The sequence below is a fragment of the Ranitomeya imitator genome, chromosome 3 (genome assembly GCF_032444005.1).
Source record: "Ranitomeya imitator isolate aRanImi1 chromosome 3, aRanImi1.pri, whole genome shotgun sequence".
NCBI lineage: Eukaryota > Metazoa > Chordata > Amphibia > Anura > Dendrobatidae > Ranitomeya > Ranitomeya imitator.
In genome coordinates, this window is record NC_091284.1 from 101,576,078 (window position 1) to 101,603,975 (window position 27,898).

Consider the following 27,898-nt stretch of genomic DNA (forward strand, 5'->3'; position numbering starts at 1 on the left):
CATAAAATCCAACAAAACATGAGAGGGGGCAATTTGATACAAGCCATGTCCAGAATTGAATCGAAATGGATATTTTCACTCAATTGTCTTGCACCCAAGGGCCTTAATCATGGCCTGGAACTATTTGCTTTTTGATTATTGTATGGGGCACACACTAGTTTTTGTACCCATCTCTATCTAACCCATTCATTCATTATCTTGAGCGTACCCACCTCACTTCCCACTTTTTCCCCCTGGTCATTCTGGGGGAGTATCTCAGGTGGGGTTATTTTATGGGGGCTCCTCCGTCGGATTGCCTGTACAGGTATAACTACATAGAACATATAACATAACTACATATAACGTATAACTACAGGTATAACTAACGTGCAAGGGATATTGTTTTTATTTTGATACATGCACTTTGTATCTTTTATTATGATTATATATTTACTCCCTTTTACTTTCATTCCATTTTATATTACACTATCTTCATTTTTTAATCTATTTATTAAAAGATGTTTTTATATCTATTTATTTATTTTGTGTACTCACCTGTTTGTGAACAGTGTTCTCCTTTCTACCCCCCTTTCTTTAGTATATGCGATTCATCTAGTGCACCCACACGCTGCTATGATCATCTGTATTATTTATTCATTATTTATTTATTATGTATTTATATTGATTACCCTCTTTTCCCGTTATCTCCGGGTTGGTGGCTCGGTCTTATCGGGTTAAGTGGGGGCTGTTAGCTCCATACCTTTACATTCTGCCACCCCTCTCTCATATGGGCAGCCCAGATCACTGGGGATAGGGGCGGGCCGCTTGGGGGCTTGATTGACAGGGCTCTTGCATAAATCATCTGAGCACCCAGGGACCGGTAACCCTGACAAAGGAGGACGGAGTTCCTCTGAAACGCGTTGGTTAAGTTTGGTCCCAGTGCCGCTCCGTAGCTGTGACGTCACACGCTGAGTCTTCTATCGGCCATCTTCCCCCCGCTCGTATCCAGGGACGCCACCGGCCGGGGCTTTCCCTGGCTCTACGTAGCTACTGCACAGCGTTCCTGTGCCTGCTCCCCTGCAGGTTCGCCCGTGTATCTCTTCGGGGCTTCCCTGCGCAGCACCCACGTGGAGTTATCCATTTATCCTGTTGCACCTACCTCTCGGTGCTCCACTGTGCTGCAGCCCCTTCCAGGTCTGCTCGCCCTCACGCCTTCTATCTTCCTGGTGCTGGGCTCTTCACCACAGAACCCCATGTGCGTCCACCTCGCTGACACCACTGCACCTGTGTTCTGGTAAGTCCATCTTTTCACCATTTGTGTTTTTATCTGGACATATCATTTGATATCTTATATCTGGTAGGGGGCCCGCCACACTATTATTGCAGGTCATTGGGTCACTCCTCAGCAGTGGTCACGGGTGGACCCTGGTGGTTCTTTCTGCTTTTTGGTTGGTATTGTCCAGCCCCCAGAAGCCCCCCAGGTACCATTCTATTGTTTGCACGTGTGTCTACATATCTTCATACGTGTTTTTTGGTCCCTTTATGCGCGGTTTCAGTTGCAATTTTTATTTTTTAGTACTTCTATAGCAGGATTGGCACTTACCTGCCCTGACTCCAGCTGCTAGGGACTTTGTGTTTAGGATCAGCGCTTGTGTGTTTCCCCTTTTCTTGATATTTTATACTTTTCATTTTAGGTCAGATTTATGCTGCCATTTCTTAATTCTGTTGCTCCGCTCAATCATACCACACTTCCATCATAATGAGCAGAAATACTGGGTCTGTCTGTCAAGAGCTGGTCACGTCCTCCTGGGAGATCTGGGGTTACAAAATCACTACATATCGTGAATCTCAGATTTGCCATTTAGCTGGTGTTTGTTTCATATTAAATGGATTTTGTTTCCTTTGATGCTGAAGAGGTTAACAACTTTATATGGTGATTAGAAACTTGTTGCTCCATCACACAGCTGTTCCTGACCTGGTCATTTCCTCTCCCTATAAAAATCTGGTGAGACCTGCTCTTCCTTGCCAGTGAAAGCTTTGCTTCCTAGCTCAGTGGAGACGCTGTGTTGAATTGGAGATGGTTGTTGCTACTGGAGAATGTTGCGTGCTGTTTTTGGGTGTATGCTTTCCTCATTGTCCTATTTCCATTTGGTTGGTACATTCCTATCCTTCCCTACAAACAGTCACCAAAAATAGAGATCTTTTGTTGCTTTCTGTTATCCCAGTCTGTCTTACATGTTGATACACTACCATTTCTGTCCCAGGCCTCCTGGGGGAGGGGACAGCTTAGGGAATAACAGGCAAACAGGCTGGTGGACCAAACCTCCTCACCTTTTAGAGGTATCTTTTTGGGAGCAGGGACAGTTGGGACCCCAGTCCTTGGGACGGCTCAGGGCCTCTTTCCCTAAACGCAAACAGTCACATGACTGAGGCCAGAGGAACCTTAAAGAATTAATTGACAATCGTGGCATCTGTCAGGTTTTTCATGATATCTGCCCTTTTACGTGGCAAATCACTCTATTTTGTCCTTGGAGAATTTGGCGTCTCCAGGACAGATTTCTCCTGTGGATGTGCCCAGAGAATTGCTGAAGTGGTTCACCATCAATCCCTTTCAAAATGGAACTGTGACTTGCCTTAATTATAATAAAAATGTGTACAGTCTAACATATGTACATTATATGTTTGTATTTTTGTAACCTCTTCTGAATGACGCAGCTTTTTGGAATCTCGCATAAACTTCCTACACCTCTCGAATGCTGATCTCCTCTTGAATGCGGATTTAGTCTTGTTAGTCAAGGGGGCTTATCCTACTCTTCTCGGTGTGCGTCTTAATTAGAATCACACCCTCTTGAATAATAAGACTAGATTTACATACAAGGAAGAGGAGGGTCATATCTGTGGAACTGAAAAGCGAAAGCGGAAAAATCTAGACCATTTAAAAACTAATAAATATATAGACAGACAGAAACCCCCAGTATATTACATGCCGAAAAGTAACAGGTCTTCAGTAATATCAACTTTTGTTTTTTTTTTTCCACCATCATGGCAATTTTGGTATTGCACATTAGTCTAATGATGGTCACACGATTTGCGGAGGTGGGAATAGAGCGTGTATAAATAAGTTCTAGATCTATTTTACATGATTATAAGCATCTTCTCCATGTAAGTAAAGTATTTAGCGGAACACTAATATGGCCGCGTACTGTGTATTTGACATTAGCATATGTGAGCATCCTTTTTGTTTTTCATCTGATCTGCTAGAATGCTTTTCCTGGGAGATGTCTCCCAGAGGGGGAAGGCAGCACGCCTGGGCTGTGTACTAAGGAGGAGCAGCATATCTCTCAGTTCTGTGATCTACCAACACTGTTACCATGGCAACAAATACCGGCAGGGCAGGGGACTGAGCTGTTGCTATGGTGTCATGAGAGCAGAAATTCTGCCGGAAAAGATTTAATAATTAACCCGGTCTGAAGTAAACATGAAATGCTTATTTTGAGGTGTTAAAGGTCTGCTAATGAACGTGTGTGTGTGTATGTATGTATATATGTAATATTCCTATTGATTTTTAGTGCTCAGGCTTGTAGATGGAAGTTGAGGCCTAGTGTTGTATTTTTTTTTTAATTTTTTTTTAAGGTGCAATCACTAGACGGGCGAAGCTGTGAGCCTGCGTTTGGGGAAAATTGGCAATGTGGCTATTTTACCAAACCGTTTATTTCTGGGCCTTTGCCCAAATGGCCGGTAACACACAGACCCTGAAGCCTCAAAGTAGTGGTCTTATCAGGCCTCATCCTCCCCCAGCTCCTTTATGGCTTCAAATCGGATTATGACACTTCTTGAAAGCTTGGCAGCTGAACAGAAATCTTCTTATCTTGCTCCTTACTTCTTGTAAAGCAGCAGGTATGATCCCTCACCCAGAAATCTGGTTACTGAGGGAAGCATGCAGTGTTCCCTGACTCCTTTTGGAGGAGTCGTCCAGTGTCGGATCGGGCGTGGAGGCATGTAACTACACGCCGCTTAAGGTACCGTCACATTAAGCGATGCTGCAGCGATATAGACAACGATGCCGATCGCTGCAGCGTCGCTGTTTAGTCGTGTGGTCGCTGGAGAGCTGTCACACAGCTCTCCAGCGACCAACGATGCCGAGGTTCCCGGGTAACCAGGGTAAACATCGGGTTACTAAGCTAGAAGGCCAGAACTTTATTTTGTCGCTGGATCACCCGCTGACATCGCTGAATCGGCGTGTGTGACGCCGAACCAGCGATGTCTTCACTTGTAACCAGGGTAAAGCAGGGCCGCGCTTAGTAACCCGATATTTACCCTGGTTACTATTGTAAATGTAAAAAAAAAAACACTACATACTTACATTCCGGTGTCTGTCGCGTCCCCCGGCGTCAGCTTCCCTGCACTGTGTAAGCCCCGGCCGTAAAGCAGAGCGGTGATGTCACCGCTGTGCTCTGCTTTACGGCCGGCCGGCGCTGACACAGTGCAGGGAAGCTGACGCCGGGGGACGCGACAGACACCGGAATGTAAGTATGTAGTGTTTTTTTTTTTACATTTACAATAGTAACCAGGGTAAATATCGGGTTACTAAGCGCGGCCCTGCGCTTAGTAACCCGATGTTTACCCTGGTTATCAGTGAAGACATCGCTGGTTCGGCGTCACACACGCCGATTCAGCGATGTCAGCGGGTGATCCAGCAACAAAATAAAGTTCTGGCCTTCTAGCTCCGACCAGCGATGTCACAGCAGTATCCTGATCGCTGCTGCGTGTCAAACACAACGATATTGCTATCCAGGACGCTGCAACGTCACGGATCGCTATCGTTATCATTCTAAAGTTGCTCAGTGTGAAGGTACCTTTAGGTTGGTTGTGGAGGTCCAGCGGATGCCCTTGTTAGCGTTTTACATGCTGTCTTTGGCCACTATGTTCTTCTCAGTTACCAAGTGTCTTGGATTTCCAGGGACACCTGGGCCAAAAAAGGAGTGCTTTATGTAAACCCTGCTCAAAAGTGGGCATGTGGGGCATTACCATGCACACGCATCTCCCAAAACCCAGTTTCCTATTGGGTGAGGGTGTATTGTTGGGCAATCCCATCTAAGGTGATATTCTCCATCTTTTCCCATGTACATATATACATTTGGACATTCCTGTGTTCGCAATAAGGAAGTTGGAATAAACGTGTCACAGAATCCCACACGCCCAATCTTTCTTTCCCCTGATGCTAACATTTGCCTTGCGAGAGGTGAAAATCCTGGCCATAAATAGACTTTCTTTTTAATTTAATATCCACACTATGTCCCCCGTCCCCATGGTGTGTGGATGCAATTTGCTAAAATCTCGTCCACTTAGCTGTTGCTGTGACATGCACCCACTTTTAACCCATAAATGGGTCATTCCATAGTAACTTATGTTACATTCACAAGCCAAAAACTGGCTACAGACTGTTCTTTGAAGGCAGGCACAAAAAGGAGTGAATGTATATTGTACATTAAACTATTCTCAATAGATTTCAACACAGTTTGATTTTTCAACAATAAAATTAAATATAACATACAGTGTTATTGGTAACTTACGTTACAAAAAAGGAAAGGCAATTGTCTTTCATGAGTCTGCCAAATTTTCTGTTCTTGTAAAGAGGGGAGAAGCACTATTTTTATTGTATTAAAACATCATAGTCCCAGCAGCTTTAAAAAATGTATTTTAACCTCTCAAGTTAAAAGCAACAGTTTTTATTACAAGAAATATACCGGTATATATTTGAGGATTGATGGTATGTTCCCGTGGGGCAGATGTGTTGCATATTTTACTTCCCCATTTGGGTCATTCCATGGTAGCTTACGTTACAACACAATATATAGTACGGTAACTTACATTACAAAGATTATGTTAACTTACCTTACAGTAAGTTTACCGTATATACTCGAGTATAAGCCGAGATTTTCAGCCCACTTTTTGGGGCTGAAAGTGACCCTCTCGGCTTATACTCGAGTCAGTGTCGGTGTGGGGTCGGCGGGTGAGGGGGAGCAGCGGCTGTGATATACTTACCTGCTCCTGGCGCTGTCCCTGCATGTCCCATGGTCTCCGGGCAGCACGTCCTGTTTTCAGCGGTCACGTGGTACCGCTCATTAAAGTAATGAATATGTATGCATATTCATTACTTTAATGAGCGGTACCACCACGTGACTGCTGAATACAGGACACGCTGCCCGGAGACCATCTAACAGGGAGACTCTGCCAGGGACCGCGCCGGGAGCAGGTGAGTATATCAGGGGAGGGGGAGCATTGCGCGATAGTCACCTTCCATGTTCCATCGCTGCGCGCTACTCTGTCTTCCGTCCTCTGCCTGTGACTGTTCAGGTCAAAGGGCGCGATGACTCAATTAGTGTGCGCGCCACCCTCTGCCTGAACAGTCAGTGCCGAGGATGGAAGACAGAGCAGCGCGCAGCGATGGAACGTGACTATCGCAAGTGCCAGGGGCCTGAGCGAGAGAGGTATGTAATTTTTATTTTTTATTTTAATTGCAGCATTTGCAAATGGGGCAAATGTATGGAGCATCTTATGGGGCATATATGAGGAGCATCTTATGAGGCATAATGTGTGGAGCATCTCATGGGGCCACAATATATGGAGCATCGTATGGGGCATAATGTGTGGAGCATCTCATGGGGCCACAATGTATGGGGCCATAATGTGTGGAGCATCTCACGGGGCCATAATGTATGGAGCATCTCATGGGGCCATAATGTGTGGAGCATCTCATGGGGCCATAATGTGTGGAGCATTTAATGGGGCCATAATGTGTGGAGCATCTCATGGGGCCATAATGTGTGGAGCATCTCATGGGGCCATAATGTGTGGAGCATTTAATGGGGCCATAATGTTTGGAGCATCTCATGGGGCCATAATGTGTGGAGCATCTTATGGGGCCATCAACCTTTATGCAGCATTGTATGGGGAAAATGTTTCTATGGAGCATCTTATGGGGCCATTATTAACCTTTGTGCAGCATTATATGGAGTATATTTTAATATGGAGCATCTTATGGGGCCCATCATGAACTGTATGGAGCATTATATGGGGCTCCTGATTCAATATGGATATTCAAAAACACTTAACCTACTGATGTCTCAATTAATTTTACTTTTATTGGTATCTATTTTTATTTTTGACATTAACCGGTAGCTGCTGCATTTCCCACCCTAGGCTTATACTCGAGTCAATAAGTTTTCCCAGTTTTTTGTGGCAAAATTAGGGGGGGGGGGGTTGGCTTATACTCGGGTCGGCTTATAATCGAGTATATACGGTATATTTTTTTTTTTTCATGTATCTAAATCATGATCGAGCGTCTTTTACTAGTTAATTATGTGTGTGGTGCACAATATGAATCCCATGTGGTTTTACACCCCGAGTCAGTTGGGAGTTTATCTAAAATAGTGCATAGATCAGACGTGTATGGTTTCTAAAAACACATAACATGGTCTGTCGGGATTTGCTAATGCTGTGTATGGAAAGTATTTGTAACGTACTATTGATCATTGCCTTTTCCTCAAGCTTCTGATAAATGTGGTCCTACTATAGAATAGAATAAATTTTGGGCACATGCAAATATATGCATTTCAGTCCTCACGGAATGTATCATTTACATGACAGACCCTTAAAGGCCCAATCAACAGTTTCGCCTACAGCTACCTATTGTCTCCCGACTTCCCAATACACAGAAAGGATCGGCTCGACTGAACGCTTCTGTGTTTTCCGTAAGAGTTGCTGCTAGATTCCTATTGAGGGCATCCTAGATGGATACAAGATTTTGCGTCCTGTCCACTTTATACTTTTTTTTTTTTTTTTTTTTTGTACTGTGATGGGTGTTAGCCTTTTGGTGCTTATGGTTTTTGCCCTGGTTTCTAGCTTTAACATACATTATATTTGAAAGCTACAAGAAACCTTCTGTAGCATGGGTTCACAGTTTTTGTTGATCTGATGGGGCCATGTTGTCTGAAAAGTACTTGTAGAGTCTTAAATTTTTTTACCATAATTATAGTTCTGAATATTTAAGCACCTTCTAGAGCAGAGGTCCCCAACCGCCGGTCCGCGGACCAGGACCGGGCCGTTGAGGTTTTTCAGCCGGTCCGCGGCGCCGCTGACAGCTAGCTTCGCGGCCCTGCGCCTGGTCAGAGCACACTCTGTGACAGCTCGCAGCTCCCGGCAGAGAACATGGCGGGGCGTCAGGCGGGTCTTAGTGACGCAGCCCTCCTGCGCAGCATGGTGTGTTCCTGATGGGGTGGGGCGGCAGGCTCTCCTCACTGACACGCCCAGTGGCGTATCTAGGGGGGGGGCAGCCGGGGCATTTGCCCCGGGCGCAGCCGGCAGGGAGGGGCGCAGTCGGGCCGCCTCATTCGGCGGTCCGCAGTGTCTCCCCCGGCGGCTGCATTCTGCCGCCCCCGGTCAGGGAGTCAGCTGTTCTCTGTGCCGACTGTCAAGCTGCAGAGCGCCGGCTCCCAACGTGTGCAGAGGTGGAGGGGAGCCCCTGCAGGGTGGCTGCGACGGGCAGGGAGAAATCCCCGCAGCTCCGCTGCCCAGCGATCTGTCTTCCTGCTTCCTCTCACACAGACGCGCCGCTGGATGACGTCATCATTCAGCGGCCGGCTGTGTCAGAGGAAGGCAATGAGATGCTGTGGTAGAGTGCGAGGAGAGGTGAGAGGGGTGTGTGAATGTGTGTGCGAGAATGTGTGTGAGAATGTGAGAATGTGTGTGTGTGTGTGTGTGTGTGTGTGAATGTGTGTGTATGAGAATGTGTGAATCACATTCTCATTATAAATGTCATAATTACATGATAAGTATGCACTAAGCTCCACCACTCCATAACCCCACCCCCATATGACCAGAGCCCCACCCCTGCCCCACCCCCACCCCACCGGGCCATGGAAAACTGGTCTTGCTTAAAGCCGGTCCCTGGTGCAAAAAAGGTTGGGGACCTCTGTTCTAGAGGATATACCATAAATTGGTGGGGACCTCACCTCTGGGACCTTTTATCAAGGAAACTGAGGGCAAGTGTCCTCCCCATGTCAATTCCTGGCCGCCATACTCTCCATCCACTTCCATGTTTGTGACTCTATTGATCACTGTATGAGTTCGAACTATAGTTGAGTGCTCCATGCTTGAGGTTGTCCACTGAGCCTCTGCAAGGGTCTTAGTTTTTGTAATTTGCAGTGTAGTAACAGGTGTTCCGGATTTCCTAACAAATGTGTGAAAAGTATGTTTTTTTTTTTTTGTTTTTTTTTATTTTGATTTCAGGCTAGGGGACTGGTAAGGTGCAGATTAAGTTGCCTATTTTTTTGTATTTGTGAATGAGCAGTATTGGAACATACACTGGAGCATATTGGAGATTACCTCTTGAAGCTCATCAAGAAAACGTCAAAGCAAAAGGTGGCTACTTTGAAGAACCTAGAATATAAGACATAATTTCAGTTGTTTCACACTTTTTTGTTTATTATATAATTCCACATGTGTTAATTCATAGTTTTGATGCCTTCAGTGTGAATGTACAATTTTCATAGTCATGAAAATGCAGAAAAATCTTTAAAAGAGTTGTCCAAACTTTTGGTCTGTACTGTATGTATGTATATGTGTGTGTGTGTTAAAATAAATAAATATATTGTAATCTGGTGGCATGCTGACACCGAAGCTAGTTGGAAAATATGGCGAGTGCACGGATAATAATGTTCCTCTGCTGTTTTCTTTCATCATGTTGATGACCATACCTGGGGATTACTGTCTTATATTTCTACTTTCCTGCCATATTTACGTTCGTACTGAATGATGGCTGTAATGTTATCCTTCTGTGGAAGGCAATAGAAGCATATACAGAAGAGACTGATATAGCAGGACTAGTTACCTGCGTTTTTAGGGAAAAGAGCTGGCAGACTATAGTGGAATCCTGGCAACGGGTAATCCATTTCTATTTTCGGAATGCCATTTTAATGAGGCTGCAAAGCTGCTTACCAGTAGTGTGGTTTTAGTCAATCAGCATTACAAATAACAGAGAGCGCGTGTACATTGGGTAACCACATTTATTTCTAAAGTACCCCTGAACTCTTGGGAGGATTTGTAATTCCCTTTAATTTGAAGCTGCATTCATTACATTTACTCAGAATTCATTACATTCCTCCTGTGATTTCCCCCATTTTTATGCTTTTAAAAGTACCGGTATTTGTTGTTACTTCTCTTGAGACAACATCCTTGAGTATAATGGGATCGCTATTCCTTTTCTCAATGTAGAGGTGGCCAAACAAACTTTTGGTTGAATATAAGTTGGAGAAGAGAGCACCCCTATCGATCACATACCAGCCTCATGGGGTTCTCCATTGAGCGTCTACATACAGGAAAGATATATATCTTGGTACCGTGTTAGCCAGTAGATAAAAAAATATTTAGAATTGAGAGTCCTCAGTGGTTGATAGCCATTAAAAGGTAACTGAAAAGATGGTAACAAATTGCAAGCTTTCGAGACTACTCAGGTCTCTTCATCAGGCAAAGACTAAAAGACATTCTGAAGAATCACATATTTATGCACAACATAGCACAGAAAAAAAAAGGAAAAATTATGGATAAGACAGGTGACATGAAGCAGAATTACCATGAGTGATAAACAGTTATGTCCATAAATATTGGGCCAGTTCTTAGATAAGGATTGTCTTATTGTCCTCTGATTTGGGGTCTGGTTCTGTTGTGATGACCCTTCATAGTCTGAGGGGCAAGTTCCTTAGTTGATGTAAAAAGACACAAATCCGTGTGACACATTCCTGCATTAAGACTGTCAAAGGTCATCATCAGTTTATATTCCCAGACTCTTCTGTCTCCCTGAGATTTGAAGCTACCTTTTAACACAAGTAATTTCATGTCCATAATGTTATGATTTGGGAGACAAAAATGTATTGCCACAGGTAGATCCATTCTTTTTTCTCTTATTGTATGGCGGTGAGAATTCATTCTTGTTCTAAGCTTTTACCCTGTCTCCCCACATACAGACCCCCAGTTGGACATTTAGTACAAATAATTAGGTACACAACATTAGATGTGGTGCAGCTGAAAGTACCTGGGATCTTGTAGTCCTGATGTGAATTGGGGATCTTTATCTTGTCCGTGGTCATTATAAATGGACAGGTTTTACATTTTTTTCTGATTGCAAGGAAACGTACCTGCAGCTGTTGGAGAGGACAGGGAGCTCTTGACAATGATACCTCTTAGATTTGGGGGCTGCCTAAAACACAGTAGTGGGGGGTCTGGAAAAATGGATTGTAAGTGGGCATCTTTTTGTAGTAAAGGTTGTAATTTCCGTACAGCTCCCCTCAGCACCTCCAGATTTGGATTGTAGGTAACTACTAGAGGTACCCGGTTATTTTCTTCTTTAGCTTTGTAATGTAGCAGGTGATTCCTTGATATTCTGGTGGCTCTTGTGATCTGGTTTTCATTTGTTCTTGGATGGTAGCCCTGATTCAAAAAGGCCTTTCTGAGGTGACCAAGGTGTTCATCCCTATCCATTGGGTTGGAACATATACGATTGTATCTGATGGCTTGGCTGTAGACAATAGAGTTTTTTTTATGTGTTTTGGATGGAAACTGTCCCATTTACATCCAAAACACATGTACGTCCTACATAATAATTCTCCTCCTTGTGCCATCATACATCTTTATGCACTTGTATCTGCCCAGTGCACAATGCCTTATAATTACATATTATTTTGTGTGCTTTCGTTTGATACTTTGTTAAAAAGAATAATTTTAAAGGTTAAACTCAACCCCCTATATCTAGCATATAAAGCTGAATGTGTATATGTGTATGTCCATGTCCGGGATTGGCATCTGCACCGTCGCAGCTACAGCCACAAAATTTTGCACAGTCACACGTCTGGACCCCGAGAGCGTCATAGGCTATGTTGTGAGGCAAAATTTTAACCCCGTGCATTCCAATTCGCCAAACAATTTTGACCCTATCTACATAATGGGGGAAAAAGTGAAAGGAAAAGTGTTGGAGGCAAATTGACAGCTGCCAGATGTGAACAAGGGGGACTTAAAGAATGAGAGCGATGGCGCCAAAGAGTATATACCGTACAGTTTCTAAGGTGGGGCCCCGACATGGGATACTCACCACACACGGGGATATGAGCACACACACAAAATGCGCCACACACTACCACGTGCTTGAACACATATTACCCTCAGCACACATTTCACCACAAATACACCAACCTCGCCACATAAGTCGAAACACAAAAGTCGCAAACTACAAGAGCAATAAATGTACCATATAGGAAATACGGCAGCTGTCAGTCACATGACCTGTCTATTATGTGTATGTGTGAGGTAATATATACTGCCAGGGGGAGGGCTTCCTTTTGGCTGGAGATTTATCAGGCTGCCAATTTAGCTTACAAATACCGAGGTAAAAATACTGACCACCTAACATGTGAACGCGGTCTAATACAGGAGGAGATGACATACAGATATATACTATATACAGGGGAGATGACACACCGGTATATACTATATACAGGAGGAGATGACATACAGGTATGTACTATATACAGGGGAGATGACATACAGGTACATACTATATACAGGAGGAGATGACACACCGGTATATACTATATACAGGAGGAGATGACATACAGGTATATACTATATACAGGGGAGATGACATACAGGTACATACTATATACAGGGGAGATGACACACTGTTATATACTATATACAGGAGGAGATGACATACAGGTACATACTATATACAGGAGGAGATGACACACAGATATATACTATATACAGGAGGAGATGACACAGAGGTATATACTATATACAGGAGGAGATGACACACAGGTATATGCTATATACAGGGGAGATGACACACAGATATATACTATATACAGGAGGAGATGACTTGCAGGTATATACTATATCAAAGGAGATGACACATAGGTATATAGAGGAGGAGATGACATACAGCAGGTATATACTATATACAGGAGATGACACAGGTGTATACTATATATAAGGGAGATGACAAACATGTATATACTGAGGGGAAAATGAGAGGTGTGAGGTGAAAATGAAAAGGTGAGAGTGCAAAATGAGGAGTGAGGGAAAATAGTGGAGTGATCGGAAAATGACAGATGTGAGGTCGAAATGACAAGTGTTAGGGGGGAATGAGAGGAGTGAGGGGGAAAATAAGAGGTGTAAGGGAGAAAATGAGAGATGTGAGGGGGAAAATGAGAGGCGTGATGGGAAAATAAGAGAAGTGAGGTGCTGTAACTTAACCACAGATATTTACTATGCCCAGGCAACGTTGGGCTCTTCAGCTAGTCGAATATATAAAGCTGAATGTGTGTGTGTGTGTGTGTGTGTGTGTATGTCCGGGATTGGCATCTACACCGTCGCAGCTACAGCCACAAAATTTTGCACAGTCACACGTCTGGACCCCGAGAGCGTCATAGGCTATGTTGTGAGGCGAAATTTTAACCCCGTGCGTTCCAATTCACCAAACAATTTTGCCCCTATCTACATAATGGGGAAAAATGAAAGGAAAAGTGTTGGAGGCAAATTGACAACTGCCAGATGTGAACAAGGGGGACTTAAAGAATGAGAGCGATGGCGCCAAAGAGTATATACACCGTACAGTTGCTAAGGTGGGGCCCCGACATGGGATACTCACCACACACGGGGATATGAACACACACACAAAATGCGCCACACACTACCACGTGCTTGAACACATATTACCCTCAGCACACATTTCACCACAAATACACCAACCTCGCCACATAAAAGTCGAAACACAAAAGTCGCCGCTCAAAACTCGCCACGCGCAGAACTCGCCACATGCAAAAACTAGGCTCTTGCAAAACTCGCCACAAGTGTAAAACTGACCTCATGGAAAACTCGCCACACGCAAAACTTGCACACGCGGAAAAATTGCCACATGCACAAAAGTTGCAACACATGCAAAAGTTGCCTCACACAAAACTTGCACATACTCAAAAGGCACCACACAAAACTCACCACGCGCAAAACTCGCCATGCGCAAAACTTGCTGCACACAACTTGCTACACTAACCTGTCACATGCAACTCGACACACACAAAGTTGCTACACGCATGTTGCCACACAACTCCTCTCACAAAAGTCGCTACATGCATGTCGCCACAGGCAACTCAACACACACAACTTGACAAACGAAACTCCCCCTAAAACACACACAAGTCTGGTATTATCCTTCAAAAATAAAAATCTGATTAATAAGCAGACAAACTACAACAAATGTACCATATAGGAAATACGGCAGCTGTCAGTCACATGACCTGTCTATTATGTGTATGTGTAAGCTAATATATACTGCCAGGGGGAGGGCTTCCTGTTGGCTGGGGATTTATCAGGCTGCCAATTTAGCTTACAAATACTGAGGTAAAAATACTGAGCAAATAACGTGTGAATAAGGTCTAATACAGGAGGAGATGACACACAGGTATATACTATATACAGGGGAGATGACACACAGATATATACTATATACAGGAGAGATGACACACAGGTATATACTATATAGAGGAGGAGATGACATACAGGCATATACTACATACAGAAGGAGATGACACACAGGTATATACTATATACAGGAGCAGATGACCTACAGGTATATACTATATACAGGAGGAGATGACATACAGGTATATGCTATATATAGATGACATGCAGGTATATACTATATACAGGAGGAGATGACACACAGATATATACTATATACAGGGGAGATGACACAGGTATATTCTATATACAGAAGGAGATGACATACAGGTATATACTATATATAGAAGGAGATGACATTCAGGTATATACTATATATAGGGGAGATGACACACAGCAGGTATATACTATATACAGGGGAGATGACACACAGGTGTATATACTAAATACAGGAGATGACATACAGATGTATACTATATATAAGGGAGATGACAAACATGTATATACTGAGGTGATGAGGTGAAAATGAGAGATGAGGTGAAAATGAAAAGGTGTGAGTGCAAAATGAGAGGAGTGAGGGAAAAATAGTGGAGTGATCAGAAAATGACAGATGTGAGGTTGAAATGACAAGTGTTAGGGGGGAATGAGAGGAGTGAGGGAGAAAATGAGAGGTGTGAGGGGGAAAATGAAAGATGTGATTGGGAAAATGAGAGCCGTGATGGGAAAATAAGAGAAGTGAGGTCTATAACTAACCACAGATATTTACTATGCCCAGGCAACGCCGGGCTCTTCGTTGTGAGGCGAAATTTTAACCCCGCTCATTCCAATTCACCGAACAATTTTGCCACTATCTACATAATGGGGGAAAAAGTGAAGGGAAAAGTGTTGGAGGCAAATTGACAGCTGCCAGATGTCAACAAGGGGGACTTGAAGTGAGAGCGATGGCGCCAAAGAGTATATATCGTACAGTTGCTAAGGTGGGGCCCCGACATGGGATACTCACCACACATGGGGATATGAACACACACACAAAATGTGCCACACACTACCACGTGCTTGAACACATATACCACCCTCAGCACACATTTCACCACACATACACCAACCTCGCCACATAAGTCGAAACACAAAAGTCGCCGCTCAAAACTCGCCACGCGCAAAACTCGCCACATGCAAAACTCGCCACACGTGCAAAACTCACCTCATGGAAAACTCACCACATGCAAAACTTGCACACGCGGAAAAATTGCTACATGCACAAAAGTTGCAACACATGCAAAAGTTGCCTCACACAAAACTTGCACATACTCAAAAGGCACCACACATAAAACTCGCCACGCGCAAAACTCGCCATGCGCAAAACTTGCTGCACACAACTTGCTACACTAACCTGTCACATGCAACTCGACACACAAAGTTGCTACACGCATGTCGCCACACAAAACTCATCTCACAAAAGTCGCTACATACATGTCGCCACATGCAACTCAACACACACAGCTTGACACATGAAACTCGCCCTAAAACACACACAAGTCTGGTATTATCCTTCAAAAATAAAAATCTGATTAATAAGCAGACAAACTACAAGAGCAACAAATGTACCATATAGGAAATACGGCAGCTGTCAGTCACATGACCTGTCTATTATGTGTATGTGTGAGCTAATATATACTGCCAAGGGGGAGGGCTTCCTGTTGGCTGGAGATTTATCAGGCTGCCAATTTAGCTTACAAATACTGAGGTAAAAATACTGACCACCTAACGTGTGAACGCGGTCTAATACAGGAGGAGATGACATACAGATATATACTACATACAGGGGAGATGACACACAGATATATACTATATACAGGAGAGATGACACACAGGTATATACTATATACAGGAGGAGATGACATACAGGTACATACTATATACAGGAGGAGATGACATACAGGTACATACTATATACAGGGGAGATGACACACAGGTATATACAGGAGGAGATGACATACAGGTACATACTATATACAGGAGGAGATGACATACAGGTACATACTATATACAGGAGCAGATAACACACAGGAATATACTATACAGGAGGAGATGACATACAGGTATATACTATATACAGGAGGAGATGACTCACAGGTATATACTACAGGAGCAGATGACACAGGAATATACTATATACAGGAGGAGATGACTTGCTGGTATATACTATATACAGGAGGAGATGACATACAGGTATGTACTATATACAGGAGATGACATACAGGTGTTTACTATATATAAGGGAGATGACAAAGATGTATATACTGAGGGGAAAATGATAGGTGTGAGTGCAAAATGAGGAGTGAGGGAAAATAGGTGTGAGTTGAAAATGAGAGGTGTGAGGTGAAAATGAAAAGGTGAGAGTGCAAAATGAGGAGTGAGGGAAAATAGTGGAGTGATCGAAAAATGACAGATGTGAGGTCGAAATGACAAGTGTTAGGGGGGAATGAGAGGTGTGAGGGGGAAAATGAGAGGTGTGATGGGAAAATAAAAGAAGTGAGGTGCTATAACTAACCACAGATATTTACTATGCCCAGGCAACGCCGGGCTCTTCAGCTAGTATAACTATAAAATGTGGGCATTGATTAAATCGCAAACTTTTGGTTTATATGATTTGCGTCTTGGGACATTTTATTATTTATTTATTTTTTTTTAACGTTCTTATGCGCACAAATTGTTTTATTGTCCCCCTTTTTTTTTAATGTCGCACATTTTTAGACTTCAGTGGAAGTCTGTCAGCACAAACGTGTGACAGTATAAATTCAGAACATTGCATTTTGTAGGGGATCTAGCCCCTGTAAAAATCACACATTTTGTAATCGCTGCCGTTAATTAGCACACATGGGTAAACCTCAGTTTCAACTTAAGTTGTTTGGTTCTCCCCCGCCGGTGTAGCATGAGGCTCCGTGCATTACTCCAGGATATGGGTGCTGTTCCAGTGACATTGGCAGCATCTGGTTGGGAGGGGTGAGCGTGAATGGCCACAGAGAAGACCACGGTGTAATGTCCTGTTGGACTACAAACAGAGATTTCACATGCTGCGCTGTAGAAGTAACTGTGAATATCTCTGCAATGGAGCAATGCAGTGCAAAAAGGGGGGGGGGGGGTTTGAAGGGAAGTGGTGAATTCATGGGAGTTCATGGAAAGAACTCAATTTTTTTTTTTTCTTCAACAAAATGGCAGTTTTTTTTTTTAGGCAATTCAAAAGCCAGAACTTTTGCTTTATTAAAAAAAAAAAAAAAAAAAAAAAAAAAAAAGTACCGTGATAAACTGAATACATGTAGGGCTTTACTTTAAATTTTCAAAACTTTAAACCTATTTTATGCCACCACATTCTGACATTATCTAATGGGCAGATGGTTATGGATGACCTGTGAGCTGTGTCTCCGCTATATGCCATAAAGTAGTAGTAGCTCTACCAACAGCAGCCTATGGATGCATTTGGCAGACCGTAAGCGCCCTGAACGCAAAAAGACGGTGCAAGTGTGTATGTACGTATGTAATATAAATATAGCTATATAAAGTTTTTGGCAAAGCCAGCTCACCGCTTTGAAGAAACAGGAATACATCCAACCTGTGGTTACAGTTCGCATGGAGAACGGATTGGGATAAATCCACACATGTAAAGAAAAACTTTTTGTTTTTCCAGCGATCAGTCCAATGGTAGAGTAAAATATACCTTTTATTTATCCATTAAAAAGTTCCAGATTTCTTCAGTAACAGTATTGCATACATTCCATGTCCATAAGGGATTGAATGTATGCAATATTGCTACTGAAGAAATCTGGAACTTTTCAATGGATAAATAAAAGGTATATTTTACTCTACCATTGGACTGATCGCTGGAGAAACAAAGATAGATGATCCCGGCGGCGATGGTGTTCCACTGGTGGTACTGCACAAGAGGCTGAGTTTGGCGTATACAGTGTGTGTGGTGCAACGGTGTTCAGCTGGTGGTACCGCGCAAGAGGCTGAGTATGGCGTATACAGTCTGTGGGTGGTGCTCCGCTGGTAGTATCTCACAAGAGGCTGGTACAACCAGCAGTTTCCATGTTGAGACACCCATCACTTGGGTGTCCCAATATGGAGATCGGTGAATTTCCGCCTCTTGGAATTCTGGGATCCGGACACATCTGGACGGAACAGGATGTGAAGACATTACAACGCAAGTATATAATAAGATTAGCCATGTTACCTGCTCCACTTTTTTTTTTTTTCTTTTACAGTAGAAGTCAATTTAATACTTTTATTATACCATTAATTCTGTTCATCAGGAGGGAGGTGGTTAAAAATATTTTTAAAAGGTGGTTGGCGAGTGTGGGGGAAACCTGTTTTTAAAAAGCATAAGAAAAATGTAAAAAATAGTGAAGCATACACTGTGTGAGGTCTATGATACAGTAATGAAATTGCTCGTATAACCTATACATACACTTGATCTAAAGCGTAACCATGATTAAGACTGGTTAAAGTCGAAATGCGTTGGTCAGTATATCGGAATTTTTGTGTTATGCCAGTATGATATTTTAACGAAGAGCAAATAAATGTGAAGTTTTACCTACATAACGCTGGAGAATTGGCTTTTTTCTTTGATTTAAAGCCTGGTACACACTGCGTCTGTGCTCCCGGCCTACAGTATATCAGGACCTTCTCCCACCGTACACTGTAACGTCTCCATAGGTGGCCATTCAACCAATGGTGGCCAAAGTGTGTTCTTCATGCCTGTTTGGCCAGTATGCGATTGAATTTTCTATACCGAGGACCACTCCAAAGAAACGTATACAGTACTGTGTGGTACACGATTGACACCAATGGGTCCCTATGGTGGTTGAATGCCTCGGCATCAGCCCTGCCAGTGGCCAACGTCGGACACATGCATCCTGAGTGTATGCTCCCAATAATGGCCACAAACTTATACTCGAGTATAAGCCGAGATTTTCAGCCCACTTTTTTTAGCTCAAAGTCCCCCTCTCGGCTTATAGTCGAGTCATCGGGTCGGCAGGGGAGGGGGAGCGGGGGCTGCCTAATAATACTCACCTACTCCTGGCGCAGTTCCCGCAGGTCCCTGCTTCCCCGGCGCCGGCAGCAGCAGCTTCTTCCTGTACTGAGCGGTCACATGGTACTGCTCATTATAGTAATGAATATGCAGCTCCACCTCCCATAGAGGTGGGGCCGCATATTCATTACTGTAATGAGCGGTAACGGTGACCGCTCAGTACAGGATGAAGCTGCGGCGTCGGAAGCAGGGACTGAACAGCGCCAGGAGCAGGTGAGTATAACGGGGAGGGGGAGCGCTGCGCGATAGTCACCTTTCCTCGTTCCGGGCGTCGCTCTGTCTTTAGCAGTGACGCTCAGGTCAGAGGGCGCTGTGACATAGTTAGTGCGCGCCCTCTGCTGAACGTCAGTGCAGAAGGCGGAGCCGCACCGGAACAAGGAGCAGGTAACTATTGAAAGTGCCGGGGGCCTGAGCGACGGAGAGGTGAGTATGTGATTTTTTTTTTTTTTTTTTTTTTTTTTTTTATCGCAGCAACAGCAAATGGGGCAAATGTCTGCATGGAGCATCTATGGGGCCATAACGTTTGTGCAGCACTATATGGGGCCATAACATTTGTGCAGCACTATATGGGGCCATAACATTTGTGCAGCACTATATGGGGCCATAACATTTGTGCAGCACTATATGGGGCCATAACATTTGTGCAGCACTGTATGGGGCCATAACATTTGTGCAGCACTATATGGGGCCATAACATTTGTGCAGCACTGTATGGGGCCATAACAATTGTGCAGCACTATATGGGGCAAGTGTCTGTATGGGGCCATAATTAACGTTTCTGGAGCATTACGGTATATGGGGCAAGTGTCTGTATGGAGCATCTTATAGAACCATAATCAAGTTTTGTGCAGCACTATATAGGGCAAATATCTTTATGGAGCATCTTATGGGGCCATTATTAACCTTTATGCAAGATTATATGGGGCATATTTTAATATGGAGCATCTTATGGGGCCCATCATAAACTTTATGGAGCATTATATGGGGCTCCTGATTCAAAATGGATATTCAAAAACACTTAACCTACTGATGTCTCAATTTATTTTATTTTTATTGGTACTTATTTTTACTTTTTACATTTACCGGTAGCTGCTGCATGTGCCACCCAAGGCTTACACTCGAGTCATTAATTTTCCCAGTTTTTTGTGGCAAAATTAGGGGGGTTGGCTTATACTCGGGTCGGCTTATAATCGAGTATATACGGTAAGTTGTCCTCCCCAAAAAAGATCTAATCTACGGTAATTAGACCAGTACTTCTATTACTATTTTTACTATTCATTCAGCAAGTCCTTTTTCGTTCCCATTATGCTACACTTCAGTGTCCAGAAACGTATTGTTAGGATTTCTATAACAAGGATATTTTATTGTACATCCTGAGGAATAATTGCATCCTTACTTTTCATAGTCTTTTCTGCATATTTGCAACCCTTGGTGGAGAAACCTTTCCACATAAAACATCAATAACCATTGCTTCTATTTTCAGATTACTTGTGCACCCCAGAAGAGAACATTTACAAGATTGACTTCACCCGCTTTAAGATCCGTGATATGGAGTCTGGAACCGTCCTATTTGAGATCACAAAGCCGCCAGCATCTGGTGAGTGATAGAAATGGAAAACACGGGCCGTCTTTGTTCTGCTTGATGGCAAGAAGCGAATCAGAATGATGGCCATTAGGAAGACCGTGGAAAGTTCAAAATTAATTTTGCACTGCATTGTATATGATACAGCACCATTCCCGTACCTGCTAGATCTGCGTGACTCTGGACTATGTGACTAGATGTGGATGTAACGGCATCTATCTCTACAATATCTGTCTCCAAAATCAATTCCTCTTGTAAAGAGATGTCTGATTACCTCATTCTACACAAACCTCTATTGAAAATTATCAAAAAGCAAAACTTGCTATTTACTTTCCACTCTGCTACTGACCCCAAAGCTTCATTTTGGCCCTGTCACCCGGGTACTGTGCCACTTTGGACATACTATCACTGTATCCGAAAGCAATTGGTAGCAGAACTCGCTTCATATCACTTTGTTACCGTAATTTGCAAAAATAAATTGGCTTTGGACTGAAGCTCCTCCAGTTAGTGTTTTTGCTGTGCCCTCTCCACAAGCTGTACTCTGAAGCACCCTGTCTCTCTACGGCACTGCTCAGCCTGAGCGTCAGGAATCTATGGATAGCACATTAAAATCCACATTTGCTACATGCAGATTTTGTAGTGAATTTCACACTATTGCAAGAATGAAGACTACAATAAAATCCGCTCAAAGAATTGACATACTGTGGATTTTGCAATCTGCACAACAGGAAAATTTATGTGCAGAAAATGTCAATAACATGCAAATAAAATATTTTTAAAATTTCATTAATAGGTTTTCCAGGATTTCATTTTTTTGTCCTATGGGACTAAGACCTTACCGGCAGGTAGTTGGTAACTTCCTGCCTGTTTTTTGCCCTTCAACAATGTGTTCCGGCTTGGGCAGCAGTTCCCCTCCGCTTCATTTCACCTCCTGTCAACGGAGCTTCTCTTCCTGTCTGCTCTGTCGATCGGATGTCCGTGCTGCGCCTTCTCTTCCTGTCTGCTCTGTCGATCGGACGTCCGTGCTGCGCCTTCTCTTCCTGTCTGCTCTGTCGATCGGATGTCCGTGCTGCGCCTTCTCTTCCTGTCTGCTCTGTCGTTCGGACGTCCGTGCTGCGCCTTCTCCTCCTGTCTGCTCTGTCGATCGGATGTCCGTGCTGCGCCTAATCCTCCTGTCTGCTCTGTCGATCGGACGTCCGTGCTGCGCATAATCCTCTTGTCTGCTCTGTTGATCGGACGTCCGTGCTGCGCCTTCTCCTCCTGTCTGCTCTGTCGATCGGATGTCCGTGCTGCGCCTTCTCCTGTCTGCTCGGTCGATCAGATGTCCGTGCTGCGCCTTCTCCTCCTGTCTGCTCTGTCGATCAGACGTCCGTGCTGCGCCTTCTCCTCCTGTCTGCTCGGTCGATCAGATGTCCGTGCTGCGCCTTCTCCTCCTGTCTGCTCGGTCGATCGGATGTCCGTGCTGCGCCTAATCCTCCTGTCTGCTCTGTCGATCGGACGTCCGTGCTGCGCATAATCCTCTTGTCTGCTCTGTTGATCGGACGTCCGTGCTGCGCCTTCTCCTCCTGTCTGCTCTGTCGATCGGATGTCCGTGCTGCGCCTTCTCCTGTCTGCTCTGTCGATCGGATGTCCGTGCTGCGCCTTCTCCTGTCTGCTCGGTCGATCAGATGTCCGTGCTGCGCCTTCTCCTCCTGTCTGCTCGGTCGATCAGATGTCCGTGCTGCGCCTTCTCCTCCTGTCTGCTCGGTCGATCGGATGTTCGTGCTGCGCCTTCTCCTCTTGTCTGCTCGGTCGTTCGGACGTCCGTGCTGCGCCTTCTCTTCTTGTCTGCTCTGTCGATCGGACGTCTGTGCTGACGTCATGCTAACTGTCAGCTGGCTTCAGCCGACTGTAAATCAGGATGACCTCTTCAGTGACTGATCTGAACAAGTCTAAAGATAAGCACTAGCTTAGCTGGTAGTGTATTATGCTGCATTTCTTCTACCTGGAAAATCGGCAACATGTGCATCCGTCCTTTCTGCCAATAACAGGAGTTGATTACATGGGGTGCTACAAACTGTATGGGGACCAAGTAGTTGTTTAGAAGGGTTTTCTTTGCTTACAATATTTAAAGGGGTTCTCCGGTGACAACAAATGATCACCTGTCCACAGGATTGGTGATGACTTATAGATCAGTGAGAACGGACTGTTGGGAACTGCATCGATCGGCAGAACAGGGCACTTTTATCTCCATTTATTTGACACACAGTAACGCACATTCTCAACCGCTGCTCCAGTCGGCCTCTTATGGGGCCAGCTGAGCGCTGCATTTCACTTTTTTCGGCAGCCCCATATAGTTAAAATGAGTGGAGCGTCAGATGGGGTAACAGTGCACATGCTCAACCAACAGGGATAGAGGAGCCCCATTGGGAATAACAAGTCCTTATTCTGCTGATTTGGTGGGACAATCGGCAAGTCATCGCCTGTCCTTTCGAGAATAAAAGGTTGTCCTCTGAAAAAAAAAAAGTAATGACCAATGCTTAGGATAGTTTATCAAGATCAGACTGATGGGGATCCGGCACCCACTTCCCAGCTTTTTGTGCATCCAGTTGTCTCGGGAAGCAGCAAAGTCTGAACAGTTCCATCTGAGAACGACTACTACTTCGTGTACAGCGCACATACACACTTTTCTGAATTGCCAGATGCTTTTTCTTCATCTACAAATTTACTGCTTTCTTAATGGAAATGTCTTTTATTTTTTTTTTTTTTTTACACTTTGTTTCATTTTAAAATTTTGGTGCTTTTTACTTAGCAAGTTTTACATTGCTAAATGTACATCTATTGCTTTCTATCTTGTAGAGCGGGAACACGGTGATAAAAAGGATGTAGATCCAAACGCAGGTAGATTTGTAAGATATCAATTCACCCCTGCTTTCCTTCGACTACGTCAAGTTGGAGCCACGTGAGTAACTTCCCCACTTTCACTCATTTGTGCTATATGTGACTGTGTGATTGTTCACTTGCATCCCTTTTAGTCTTGTTAGTGTCGGCAGCACATCTTTGTTGGCAGCACAACGCCCCGGGCAATCAAACAATGAATTTAATGTCTACATTAATGAAGCAATTAAAATGAGCATTTGTCACTTGATCTAAGGATATGAATACACAAATCTTTTGGGGAATGAACACTTGTCTGCCCGATCATTGGGTCGTATAAATTTTAATTCAAAGAATTTTAAAACTTGTCACCAGAAAAAAAATCAACCTGCCTTGTGCCAACACTTACCCGAACGTTGCGGGGAGAAAATGGACTTTATTCCTTCTTACAGCATTACGGATTCAGTCACAGGGGCGGCATCATCCGCTTTAAGTATACAGAGTGGTGGGCTGTAACAGTGCCCCTGGCACTGAGGGTCATTGACTCCCATTGGGGCGGGCTGTCAGTCAGGGCCGGGCTGACAGTTACATCATACCCAGAGCTGAACCCCTGCAGTCGCCTGCCCCGTGACTGACACTAAAATGCTGGGAAGAGGAGAGGAGGAATATAGTTAATTTTCTCTGCATGGTGTTCAGCCAAGTGCAGGCATTGGGAGGTTCTTAATTCTATTAACCTGCAGATTAACTCCATATCTGCTGGTTAATAGCGGTTTTTCTGGTGACACGTTCCCTTTAAAGGATGCTCAGACGACATCACACTGTGAACGGTTTCTTCTTTGCAAACTGCTGTACTTCTGCATTTTTGAGAAAACATAGGCCCCCGATTATTCAAAGTGAGGTTCCGAGCTAAAATTTTGCAACCTTTTTAATGCCAATTTTGCCCAGATAAACCAAAACCGACAAAGCTGGGGATCGATAGCTTGTCTAATTCATGATGAGTTAAGCATCGTACACCACAAATCTTACTCCAGTCGTTGAGTGGCTGAAGGAAAGATTTGTGGAGAGATGCACATCACATGTCGAACGTGCCTCTTAGTGAATCAGAAATATTTGGCTTCAACATGCACCTCACCAAGACTGGCATGAATGTCACCGATCTTTATGAATAGTAATCATAGTTTAAAGGGAACCTGTCACCCCCAAAATCGAATGTGAGCTAAGCCCACCGGTTTCGGGCTTATCTGCAGCATTCTGGAATGCTGTAGATAAGCCCCCATGTATCCTGAAAGATGAGAAAAAGAGGTTAGATTATACTCACCCAGGGGCGGTCCTGTTGCGGTCCGGGTCCGATGGGTGTCGCGGTCCAGTCCGGGGCCTCCCATGTTCTTACGATGACATCCTCCTCTTGCATTCATGCTGTGGCTCCTGCGCAGGCGTTCTTTGTCTGCCCTGTTGAAGGACCAGGAGCGCAGCGGGACCGCCCCTGGGTGAGTATAATCTAACCTCTTTTTCTCATCTTGCAGGATACATCAGGGGCTTATCTACAGCATTACAGAATGCTGTAGATAAGCCCCTGATGGGGTGGGCTTAGCTCACCTTTGAATTTGGGGGTGACAGGTTCCCTTTAAAGAAGATTTGGTATTGGGAAAAAGACTCATGAGGTCAGCTCTTTGGGGGGCTTTTTGATGTCTGGTTTGTTTTTTTTTGACAAGTCTCTACTATGGTAAAGAAAGAGCCCATCCCTGCTTGAATTTACTGAAAAGTTCCCTTTAAAGTGGTTAATGAAAGGCTAATGTTAAACAATAAAAGCATCATAAACATTTTACATTACTGATGGACATTGTTCTTTCATGCCGAAATTTTTTTCATTCGTGTTTAACTTTAAATGGTTTATTCTCTAACTTGTCCCTTATATTGCTGTAATTAGCAGTTCTGCTGCACTTTAATAACCTGGGACCAGCTGTTTAAAATTAATTGTTCAAAAGAGAAATTAAAGAAATGCTCTTAAGTTGAAATGTAAATATCATGTATGTCAGAATGGTTTCAAAGGCCTGAAACTTTTCTTGGTTCTGCACAAAAACATGATCTCAATGTAAAAATGAAAACTTAGTCCTAATAGGCGTTTCCCATCTTGGGACATTTAGGGTATGTTCACACGTTCCTGATTTCCATCCTTTTTTTTTCAGGACTGTTTTTTAAAAAACTGCAGCTCTTGGCAGAAAACGCAGGTCCTTTTTTTGGTCCTTTTTTGGTCCTTTTTTGATGCGTTTTTTGATGCGTTTTTTGATGCAGTTTTCTAGCCAGAGTCTGTGTGTTTTCTAGGAATTTTTTTAGGGTTAAAATGGCTGAAAATACCCTAACCCTAACCCTACCCCTAACCCTAACCCTACCCCTACCCCTAACCCTACCCCTATTCTAACCTTAGTGAAAAAAAAAAAAAAATTCTTTATTTTTTTTTATTGTCCCTACCTATGGGGGTGACAAAGGGGGGGGGGTCATTTACTATTTTTTTTATTTTGATCACTGAGATAGGTTATATCTCAGTGATCAAAATGCACTTTGTAACGAATCTGCCGGCCGGCAGATTCGGCGGGCGCACTGCGCATGCGCCCGCCATTTTGCACGATGGCGGCGCCCAGGGAGAGGACGGCTGGACGGACACCGGGAGGCCGGGTAAGTATAAGGGGGGGAGATTAGGGCACGGGGGGGGGGGGGCATCGGAGCACGGTGGGGGGGCATCGGAGCACAGGGGGGTGACATCGGAGCATGGGGGGGTGGGATCGGGGCAGCCACACTCCACTCACGCACTTCCGCCCGCTTCCCCGCACTTCCTGCTGCAGCGGTTCTGCACCACAAACCGCAATAAAACCCGCAGATCTATTTTTGATCTGCGGGTTTGACCTCACAATGGAGGTCTATGGGTGCAGAACCGCTGCTGTTTTACAAAAAAAAGTGACATGGTACTTCTTTTTTACCGCAGCTAATCAGTGCGGTTTTTTTTTTTTCAATTCAGGACCATGTGCACAGTGGGTCCTGTTTTCCATAGGGTACAGTGTACTGTACCCTGCATGGAAAACAGCCGCGGAACCGCAGCGGCAAAACCGCTGCGTTTCCGCGGTAAAAAACGCACTGTGTGGACATGGCCTTATGGTATATGGGCAGCATATACCATAAATGATGGATGGATGCGTATGCCACGATCTCAAGAGCAGAGAATAGTTACGTGCAGTCAGGAATAAAGAGGTGGTGGCACACAAAATAAACTTGGTTCTTAAAGGGACACTGTCACCTGAATTTGGAGGGAACAATCTTCAGCTATGGAGGCGGGGTTTTTGGGTCCTCCGTAGTACACGCCTGCACAAGGTAATCTTGCCTTGCGCAGGCGTGTACTATGGAGGACAGAGAATGAACTTCAATCCAATATTGCAGCCAGCATGCAGCCAGCGGGTAAGGAAAGGGTGAATCAAACACCCAAAAAACCCGCCTCCATGGCTGAAGATTGTTCCCTCCAAATTCAGTTGACAGTGTCCCTTTAAGGCCCAAAAACGTATGGTTAATTTAAACATTTATTTCTAGATTTAGTGTTCCTTTAACTGGTGTGTTACCTCTTGGGACCTTCCATCTCTGCTGCAGGCTCAGGAGCTGAGCTTGCCTCACTGTTGGCAGATGATCACCTGCCTGTAACAGCAGCGAGCGTTTAGAACTCGCATTGCAGGGGCGCTGTCTTCCATATGCTCTTGCAACCCCCTCCTTTTAAGTCCCTCAAGGGGGCTAAAAAAATATAAATTAAACTGGTTAAATATAGAAAATTTAAAAACTAGAATCGCCCCCTCTTCCACCATTAGAATTACATTTTCAAAATAAGCATATGTAGTAGTATT

The 27,898-nt window shown here is 44.1% G+C and overlaps 1 protein-coding gene across 1 annotated transcript in view; it reads left to right on the forward strand.

Annotated features, from left to right (window-relative positions):
* The window catches only part of UNC119 (unc-119 lipid binding chaperone), a 74,369-nt gene that overhangs the window by 40,699 nt on the left and 5,772 nt on the right, over positions 1-27,898 (forward strand). The window contains exons 3-4 of the mRNA XM_069761235.1: positions 21,063-21,176; positions 24,000-24,102. Coding sequence (XP_069617336.1) covers positions 21,063-21,176; positions 24,000-24,102 — 217 coding nt within the window. The remainder of the gene's footprint in view (positions 1-21,062; positions 21,177-23,999; positions 24,103-27,898) is intronic.